The 11,196-nt window shown below is 33.7% G+C and overlaps 1 protein-coding gene across 1 annotated transcript; it reads right to left on the bottom strand.

Annotated features, from left to right (window-relative positions):
• Positions 1–2,731: 2,731 nt before the first annotated feature.
• LOC141677580 (galactokinase-like) lies at positions 2,732–10,364 on the bottom strand. Its single transcript, XM_074483576.1, has 12 exons — positions 9,958–10,364; positions 8,787–8,833; positions 7,457–7,551; positions 7,271–7,353; positions 6,368–6,436; positions 5,381–5,566; positions 4,774–4,908; positions 4,446–4,580; positions 4,166–4,236; positions 3,458–3,535; positions 3,153–3,294; positions 2,732–3,026 (listed from the first exon to the last, which is right to left on the bottom strand). Exons 1-12 carry the CDS (start codon positions 10,306–10,308, stop codon positions 2,916–2,918), a joined length of 1,503 nt encoding a protein of 500 aa, XP_074339677.1. The 5' UTR covers positions 10,309–10,364; the 3' UTR covers positions 2,732–2,915.
• Positions 10,365–11,196: the final 832 nt, after the last annotated feature.

The raw sequence follows: 11,196 nt of genomic DNA on the forward strand, positions 1-11,196 counted from the left end.
TTTTATAAACATAATATGGATATCAAACCTAAAAATGGATAGTCTACTGGGTCAAATTAAAGTTAAAAATTATATTGAGCCAAAATATGGATACAAAACCTTAGAAAAGGGTTATCTAGCAATTTATAATATACATATTATGAAACGGCCAACATCCCAACCCCTATTTTGGCTGTTTAATTTAGGGCATGTTTGTTTCTAATTATAAGTATCGATGACGAGTGTTTGTCGACACAATTTATAAATTGAATCTATAATTTATAAGTTGAATGTTAGTAACGACGTAATTTTTCTTAATTTATTTTGATTTTTCTGTTTTTTATTAACTTTATTTTAATAAATATGTTTTTAAATATCAATCTAATCTAAAATTCATGAATTAAGATAATTTTATTTAAAAATTATTTATTTAGTTTTATTTAAATAAAAAAATTCTAATTTATAAGTAAAATAATTCAAACACTTATATAACTTATAAGTATTCATCTACTTATCAATTAAAAGTCACTTATTTATTTTAATTCATAAATTAATTATTTTAAAATTTCTCAGGCCAGCACTTACTCTTGTCCTTTAGCTTATCACTTTTCAAGAAATAATATTCTAATTGTTATTATATTTTGTCAAAAAAAATATACTTGGACCATAGTCCAAACATGGAGAAAAGTTGAGAAGACCATGATTTGATTTTCCAAAATATGTATTTACATATATAAATTTTACTAAAATTCCAAGAATGATGGGACCTAGTTAGGTAACAGCGGTGACGACAACAATGATCTTTACAAACGATATACATGTGCCCCTGTTTTTATAGTTGGCGTATATAGTGTCTATCAAAATTTATTATTAATGTGGTTTTTATATAGTTTCTATTTCCATAAATTTATGATAAATATCTATTTCACAGTAAATTACAACAAACAATACTTTAAGCACGGGCGAATAGCGCAGATTCATCCTGAAAATTTATTAAAACGGATATTTAATTATTTTACATCATATTTGTCAAAAAAAACGCATTAACTTATTTAAATGGCTTACACAACCCTTGTTAATAACATGATCAAAGAAAAGTCAGTAGTAACTGATTAATTCGAAGGAATTTCTTGGCTTTTTAACAAAAAATGGGGTTTAAAATTCACATGTAAAAAGGATTTAAAAAAATTAGTATCAAAATAAATGAAACAATTACTATTTTAAAGTAGGAAAAAACAGGTGCCCGCACAAATGAGGTGACAGATACATCCGTATTTCACATGAATCAAATAGTAAAAGTGTGTATCCTTTTTGTAGTGGGAGCCTGGTTCATTTAACGGTTCTCGAGTTCATCGGCATCGCAAGAACAAAACTCTATTTCATTAATCTTTTAATGCAAAAGTTGTATATTAACCCTTTTGGTCATAGTTCCAAATAAAATGGTTCAGAAAACGTAGTGCCGGCCGAGGGTCGAAACCATGATCGCAAAAAAACAAAAATGACTACCAAATCAATTTTTTATACTAAATTAATGTTAATATGATTTATGAAATTTTATTGGTGCAGTGGTTAGAGCTCTTGCCTCCCAGAGAGTAAGGATTCTTCTCTGCATATTTGTGAATTTATTTATAAAAAATATACAGTTTAGAAGAGCAGTTCATTTCCGAGCTCTACCGAAAATAGTTACTTGTACAAACAATTGCACGTGGTTTTAAATATTATTTGATCTCAGAATTAGACAAATCTTCGTGTTACAATTATTGAAATGTTGGTCCCTAGCAAAGATACATCAAAGATCGAAAACATAAATTTGAGAACAAAAGTGGACCAGTTTCATAGCATGCTATAAAGGAGGAAAAACTAGCGAGGCCCTTACAACTACTATCCTAACTGCAACTCATTTTGATCTCTTTTTTTTATAGTTCATTTTCAATCAAGATCAAGAACACTGCTTCAACCCGTAACCTGTATTATTGTTTCTTAAGGACTTTTGATGATAAATATCAGGAATATAATTAAAAATGAAATGAACTATATGAAAATAAGTGTTATAGGGAATAGGTATTCAGTTAAATGAAAAGAATTAGTTATTATATGGTTCATTTATTACGTTTTAATATATTACATAGTTTCCGTGAAATTTTTAATTTCATTTAATTCAATCGTATCATGTTGTTAAATTTTTTGAAAGTCAACATTGAAATAAACGTTTTTTGTTAAGTGGTTGACGTATTATTTACCTGAATGTGATAATCCTTGAACCCATGTTATCGGCGAGTATATTCATTAAAATAAATATTTTTAGATATAAATAACCCTAAAAACTCCGATGAAAAGCATATATACATGCAGGTATGTCTCAAAGAAACTCCAACAAGACATAACTAACCATCAGAATGTCAGTTTATTTTTTTTCATCAACATTTTTTCAGTTATTTAACAAAATGAAACATGTAATCTAATGAATAATTTAAATGAGACCAAAAATTTCATGGCAACTCATTTAATATATTGAAACATAATAATTGACCTATTTGATAATTAACCGTAAATGGAAATGAGATTTTCGTGCTGACAAAATATATTCTCAACCAATTACCAAAACATAAAAAATAAGTTCTGAATTTCCTTTAAATAGACTCCATGAACTAAAAGTACTTTTGCCTTTGCATATATTAATAATTTAGATTACTTAATCCGCTAGTGCTGGGTTTAAACAAATACAAAGTGTTGTTATAATGCTAGCTGAATCTTGTTGTTTTGAATATTTAAACGAAGAAAAACAAATGTACTATTAAAAATGGCTGCCGACAGTTTCACAGCCACTGGGCTCACAATAAGTGATATACAAATGGCCTAAAAGGCAAAAGCCCATTAAGAACATGTAGCTGAATATACACATAGTATGAATTACAATCCAGACGCAATTAAAATATCTAGAACTTAAAAATAGCAGCACCACTAGATGGCTTAGAAGCAAAAACATAGAGACCGAGATCAGTTTTGTTGATCACTCCTTTGTCAATCCTTGATTTAAAAAATTGTTCCTAGAACAAATAAATTAAAAGCACGTTAAACTGTGTTAACAAAGAAAAGGCTAACCATTTGCTTTGGCTAAAGGATTGCAGCATTCACTCCAGCAAAAATTTCAACTGAAATATCTAGGTACTTACCTTCAAGTTGAGGATAAACTGTGGGACAATGCTTTCTTTCACTAAAGCTACAGCACAACCACCCCATCCAGCCCCAGTTAGCCTTGCCCCAAAAGCGCCATTATCTCTACAAACCTCTACAAGTTCTTCCAACTCCGGACAACTAACATACATATTCAATACTAAGTCATCAATATGAATTTAAGAAAAAGACAAAAAATCAACCTGCATGCTAGTACGAAAGTGTCTCGCAAGCTCAGTAGTAGATGAGCCTTTTCTGAATGAGAGCAATTTCATATGATGGAATATTTTTATGCAAAACGTACCTGCATTCATACAGCACACTACAACTATAGTGACTATCATTCATAAGGTCCCCAAGCTTTTTCAGCTTGTCTTCTTCACTACAATAACAGAAACGTAGTTTAATTAGAAGTTTGACGGTTAAATACTAATTGTTAGAGCTGATATTTACAATATCTTAGTTGTATAGTATATCATCATTCAACATCAAAGCCATGCGCAATATATTTTAAGTTTTAACTTTTCTCGGATAAATTCAATATATTTGTACAAGGAGGGAGAGTGAGGAGTTGAACCCATGCCCTTCGTCATGGGTAAGGGATGTAAAAATTATTACCTTAACCTAGTGAAAATCGAATTGAATGCCAGTATTTTCTTTTAAATAAAAGGAAAACTATTTAATGATTAGATTGTTCAAAAGCCTCTATCAAGATGCCACAACTAGAAGTCTACAACTGATGACAACAGAACAGGGAGAAAAGTATGTAATAAAACAAAAGATGAACAACCAGATCATTTTGTTAAATACAATTTCATGATTTTGAAAAGCTCTACAACATAAAACGAGGAAATTTACAAAGTGATCTTAGCTAATTGCGTAATTGCATTCAAGTGTTGGAGCTGGTAGCATTTTTACTCGGATAAGGTACTATATTTAGGATTTAAGCAGCAAGACATAACCTAAAAAAGCAAAACCATATAACATGCTGATGTGGAGGAGTATTACCAACCTTGCATCCGACGAGACTGCATTTTTGAAATTATATACACGCTTGGCTTCTGAGTACACATGAGAGGCTCTCTGGTAATGTGGTCAATATTCATTAGGATATGGAACAGGACAGGTAACAGATATATAGTAACTCGTAACTTTTACTTCAACATTACTAGGAAACTTCAAGTAAATGTAACTAATTTATAAACAAAAGTATACCTAGAAAAATGAAACATCTAAAAGCTAGAATCATTATCTGATTCGCACATACATAGAGGCCTGCTCAGATAACTTACCTGGAATAGCTTGAAGTGCCTGGCTGCTTTAATCACATCCAAAGAAGATGGAGAATTTGCAAAAACCACATGTAGATTTTCACCAATAATACTTTCAATATCTCCGGATGTATATGGTTCTTCATTTAATAACTCCTGTCAAGCACAGGGACTGTTATAAGTTGATCGTGTGGGTCGAAAAAATTGTTTCTTACAAGGAAGAACGATTCTGAAGAGATGTAATAAATAAGTGTAAAGCCAACATATCATCCAATTACTAGACAAAGCATAATTAAAAAATGGAAAAAATAATAGAAATGCTTGTATGAGATTATACGGATGAAATTACCTGGACAGCAATACCAGCATCATTAGACCCTCGGCTCTCTGCAAATGCGACACATAGCCTTTCAACATCAGAAAGAGTTTTAACTTCAGATATTGCTTCTTGAGGTTTTTGTCCAAGCTTAATAGCAAGAACAATCTGCAAATACATTAAAAATCAATGGTTTGTACAAAATCAAATTTGACCAAATTAAACTCGATTTGCAGTTATTATTTTTCTCTCCTTTACGCAGGAGCTCAGGTACATAAAGTCTGACATAGTGACGTACATAGATGAACACGAAAGCAGCATAAGAAACCAGATAAGCAGCATCAATGGATTCATAAATTAAAAATCATCAAACAAGGAATACATTGTTAAAGAATAAAGCATACAAAATATCGTTTTGAACCCGAGGATACTTTTTTAACATTAATGCTCATTTGAAACCTACTAATTTAAGTTCAGCACATCCAGATTTAAGCCCAATTCCAAAATATGCATATTTGTGATGGCCATGGGAGTAGAAGCAGGCACAGATCAAAAACTCTCAATGACGGAAATTGGAGGAGCGGATTAATTTTTATTTTATGAAGGGATATAAATAATAGAGTATTAAGATCAAACTTACGGCTGCCAGTCGGCATTCAACGACCCGATTATTGTAATTTGTAGCAGCCGTGACTGCTTTCTGGGACTCAGCTAAAGAATGAGCTATCACAAAAGACCCGCCAGCTGGAAGCTGCACATCAGTTGCGCGTATAGGGTTGAAATCAATTAGCTCTGCAAAACCAGCTCTGGCCATGACGGAAATAGCCTGTTGCAAAAAAAAGTACCAACCACTCAAGTACTCACCATATAGTACCCTAACCACTTAAGTACTCACCATTAAGTACCCCAATAAGGAGATTGAAGATGTATAGAAGTAAAAAAAACATAATTACATTATGCACCCTCCATAACTACAATTTTAGCTGCTAATGAGAAGTGTTAAACTTGCCCAAGTGCAGTAACATAACGAAGGGCAATGGCTTAAGAACCCCCCCTGGTAATGCTAAAATTCTGTAAACAATGGCATGAACGGTTAATCAAATATTATATGTTTACCTGCAGAAAGGATTGGCATGTATGACTTTAAAATCTATAGTGCAGCACAGAAGCCATTTTGTATGATCCAGTTACAGATCTATTAAAAAAGCAGATAAAGTAAACTTCAAGGAGGGGAGGGGAATCAAAGTTCTGCATTCCAAGAGGGACTGATGTAAATTGATTCCATCTAAATACTTTAGCACTAGGTGATCAATAATACATATTGATATTCATAAATCAGTGATTGAGCAAGGCAGATAAGTAATCGTAAATGCCTAGCATAATTATGAGATTGTACAACAAAGTTGACTAAATAGTTTACAGTCATCAAGGTTTCTATGCATTAACAAGAAAACAAATAATTAATATCTTCCCACAAAATATAGAAGGTAGCAGAATGCTAATACATACAAGTTAAATCTAAAGTATCACATTAGGTGGGAAAATAAGAATGTAGACACAGGGAATCAGGAACTATTAGCTATTTAGCAAAAAAAAATAGCAGCTACCGCATTAGTAGTTAAATTACCTGATCCATACCACCAGATTGTGTCCCAATGTGTCGCTCACAATCACAAGTAAGTTGAGCAAGTTCTTTCTGTAAAAAAAAAGCGTAGAAAAAAGAAATAGGAAAAAGTTACAACTTAAAATTTTCCAGTGGTATATTGTTAATTCAACATCATATATTAGAATATTCCGACTTACACTATTACTACCATTATCTACATAGATGCTATAGTAGATGCAGGGAGATAAATTAACAGCAGAAACACAGAGGAGAGACCAAAAAATGATAGGTACTAAGGACCAGGATAACTAAATATTCCCTTTAAAGATTGTTTAGGTACCTACAATCTTCCTTGTTAAGTCTATAAATATATGTTAAGTCTATCTCTTCATCTTCTGAGCTGATCTATTTTCACAAGGTATATTCCAAAAAGAACGTAATACGAAATTTAACCAAGCACGCGGTTTTAATTGTTAACAAATTTACATTCCCAAGTCAAAGTAGAAAAGAAGCATAAGCATGGATGTATAAAACCAAAATCATGATATTTTTCATCCTAGCGAGAAATATTTATAGTTCCACTTTGTCACTTGTTATATGAGGATGGGAAGGTACTAGAGCAAAGAAAATGTTACCCTCCAAATTTTGATAAACATATAAGATCCAAAATTGAATTAATTTTATTTGGAAACTGGTTTCACTTATAAAACTGACTAGCTGGAGATATATGCATAGATATATCCATATTGAAGTATTATATGGAAGTTGCAAAAGAAAAAGTCTTATGCAAATTGTGAACATGACAGGAACCTATCTGTGGAAGTAGTGTCCAATGATTCAACGGTCTAAACTCTATAATATTCATGTATAAACCAGCAGGATTGCCAGAGAAAAAGTATCTCTGTTGATAGGCAAGTACAATACCTTTGCCAAGCTAACATCAGAGGCTGCCATTATAGCAATTGTAGAAGAGCAAACAAATGCTGCAGAGCTCGACAATCCAGATCCTGTCAATGAGGCACTGATTACACAACAGCATAACAAATTTTACACATCACCTAGAAGGATACCATGACATGCAAATCATGTAGTAGAAGTTCAGAAATATACCCGTTGGAACTGTCCCATCAACTAAAATATCAAGTCCTACTAGTGGACCAACTTCCAGTCCCTTTAATTTAGCATACTCGTAATATCCCTTATACCTGCACGAAGGTATAAGCAGCTTTGACAAAAAAGGAAAAGTGTAGTTGTAACTTAAAATACTTGTGCAGGCATGTGTGTGCAAAAATCAGGACATAACAAAACCCTGCTTTCTTATTTTTCTTCTGAGATTTGTTTATCTTTCAATATTCAGTGTTAGAGTGGACATCTAAATTCAAGGGATTATCAACCATTTTTTTAGCGATATCTCTTCAACTTTCTTGAGTCAAAAAAGTAAATAAAAATATTTTGGTTACCAGAATGCAAATCAGTGTTAATTGTTAAAGGACATCTAAGTTAAAGTATTAACAACTCCTTGATTCAAAAAAGAATACAAATATTTTAGTCTTCAAAATGCAACTAACCAGCACTGGTGCTAGACTGCAGCAGGCAAATGATTACGAAATAGACACAGAGTTCAACACCGAAACAAATTTTCATAAAACTCTATTACCCCCATGGTTGTTACGTCGGTGAGTCGAGCCGAGTCGACCGGGGTATCCGACAAGTCGAGTCGTGACTAGTCGAGACTAGTCGTAGACTAGTCGACAAGGTATTAAATTATAGGTGTTATAAATATAGAGATATAAATAAGTAAAAAATTTAGTGTAAGTGCATAAATAAGTTAACAGCCACTATGTAAGTGTGTATATAGATACATGTTTAGTGCTACTGTGAGAGTGTGACTGTGTGAGTTTGGGTGTTTGACTGTGTGTATACAAAAACAAACAATAACAAAGTTACAGAGTTTAAGTGCTACTGGGCTTTTGTTTTTAGTATAATAGGTTTTTTTACAAACTTTTATTGCAACTGGGTTGGGCTTTTTCGAATTTCTGAACCAGTCGACCGACTGGGTCTTCTAGTCGACCTGACTAGTCAACCGAGTCGACCAGTCGACTACCAGTCTCCCGAAATACACACAAAATCTCAGTCAGAGAGTTCAAGTCGCTCTTACAAAAGCGACTGCTCGACTCAACAACAATTTTACCCCCGCATCCGAAGCGTTTTTAATTTTTAATTCTTTTCAGTTTAAGCAGTATTATCTGCATGCTTATTAAGAAAAAGAAGGGAAAATGGCAAAGTTAATCCTAATAACATTCTTATTATATATATTATCACTTAAAACTTGAATTTCACATCATCTAGCCTTAAACAAACTTTAATAGCGTCGATGAATTTCAGTTACATAGCATTAACACTTAGCATGGCAGCAAAACAAATAGATACAGGTTCTTACCCACAAATGAAGTAGTGTCCCCATCTATGATTTTTTAAATCGATCTCCTGCATACAAAAAGTAATACTGATCAGCACAGATACCAACTAAGCCCTATGAATGCACTGCAATTAATTTAGATGAATTTGCTATTACTTTATCCTAGCCTCTAGGTCCTGCTTAGTCAACAGATCCGTACTCAAACGTCAACACAAGTCATAAATAAAACTAAGAACACATCTACTTCTTCAACCTAAGTGTACACACACAAAGACGCATTCTCTCTTTACATCACCGTAACTATTTAAATCAAGTTAGATATTAGTTTTTCGTTGCTCCTGCCCAGTCAATCAAACAACAAATACATACCTTAACTCAATAGCCATACACAAGTCCACAAAGCACACTAATGAAACTCCGATCACCACAATCAATTAAAATAAGTTACATTCACTTTCTCATAACTTCTGCTTAGTCAATTAAGCAATCATAACTCAAAAAACACCAGCGCACAACACAACATAAACAACACACACATAACATACATATAATGATACATTTTATCGGTATCGCTATACCAGGCCTGGAACAACAAAATTAAGTGCACGTTTAATATCTATCGCTAGTCGCTACTTACTAAACTCCAATCACCACGATTAATTACTTTTAGTTAGCTCTGTAAAGTAATCAATCAAAAGTCAATCTCAAGAGTATAAACACTATATACATAAACAATACATGTTTTTGTTCTACCGTATACCTGAGTCCAAATAGCAGAATAAGTGCACAATTCATATTAATCACTACTAACTAAACTCGATCACTGCGATTTGTTAAATTAATTCAGCTCAGTATATAAAGCAATCAAAAGTCAAACTCACATTTTTACTTCCACATTTTAAACAGCAGAATAACTTCACATTTCACATAAATCACCACCAACTAAACTCCCCGCTCACTGTGATTAATCAAATTAAGTTAGCTCAGTAAAATTAAGCAATTAAAAGTCAAACTCCGGAGTGCATACACTACATATGCATAAAATGCACAATTTATCATTCTACCTAAGTCGAAACATCACTGTAAGTACACATTTCACATTAATCACCACTAACTAAACTCCGATCATCGCGATTAATTAAATTAGTAATCAATCAAAACTCAAACTCAAGAGCAAATACACTACATATACCTGAGTAGGATCAGCAGGATAAGTGCACATTTCATACTTATCATTAACATTCGCTATCCGAATAAGCTTCTCCGGTTCACTAACATCGTGTTTTCGAATAGCGATAATAGTATCTTGTCGAATAGCCATAGGTAACACCGAGTAGCCTTCGTAATCAATGTGTTCGCCGATCAAATTGACTCGACCGGGCGATCGAGCGTATAAATCAGGAGATGAACCGAAAAAATCGGTGAATTTAGAGTTGAGAGTGTTGAACCGGAGCTCTGCTTCTTCTAGTTGTGATCCGGTTCCGTAGACCGGGTCGAGTTTAGAGTAGATTGGTACTTGTAGCTCTTCTAGGTTCGTCGCCATTGTTAGTTATCGAGATAAGTGTTAAGTCAATGTTATACACAAAATTAGATACTTGGAGTATATTGTGTAGTATATATTATCCTGTCCTTGTTTGATGGTGAAATTATTTTTGTTTGAATTTTTTTAGGGGCAGATAATTTGTATATCCTAGCTGCACATCCTTATCACTTATTTATTTGTTTGTTTACATTAGAATGAGCATTAAAACATGGTTAAGGGATCATAAAACCAAATCATGAATTAACCTCCGCATTTGAGAGGAATACATGATCATTTTGATTGCAAATTTGAAATCTCGAGTTTTTGTTTTTGTGATAACCTGCCCCCGATAATAACTGATAGCCTATATTAATACAGTTCCAATAATAGAGGCTCAGGGTCCAATAAGAAGAACCCAGGAAGTACTTAACTTTAACCTTGAAGAGCCCAGGACGCGTGGCAACATCACCACCGTCTAGATACCCCGGATCCAGAACATTCCTACGGTCTGGATTCGATAGTACTCTGACGCATCCCAGGGGTCCACATGCCCTACAGTCCAAAATGCACACCTACAGTCCAGATTAAAAAGTACAAACCCCTAAACACTAGTAGAAGGCCTATAAAAGGCAGGACAAAAGGAAGGTTACAGGTTACAATCTCTCTCACATTTTACTTACATACACACACGTACACACCACACAAACACTTGCATAATTCCCGTTTTGCCCCTTTTCTCCTTAAAACCCTTTTTCATTCTCACGTCGGAGGTGTCGCGGGGACGCCACCCCCCTCCGGTTCTGTTTTGTAGGTTCCCACCTTACAGCTGCACCGCACGCCGCCGTCATTTCTGTCCAAACGGAGCTTGAGACCGAGTCCAGCAAGGAGAATACCCCAGGGTGAATTGGG

Source organism: Apium graveolens, chromosome 8, assembly GCF_009905375.1.
Source record: "Apium graveolens cultivar Ventura chromosome 8, ASM990537v1, whole genome shotgun sequence".
Classification (NCBI taxonomy): domain Eukaryota; kingdom Viridiplantae; phylum Streptophyta; class Magnoliopsida; order Apiales; family Apiaceae; genus Apium; species Apium graveolens.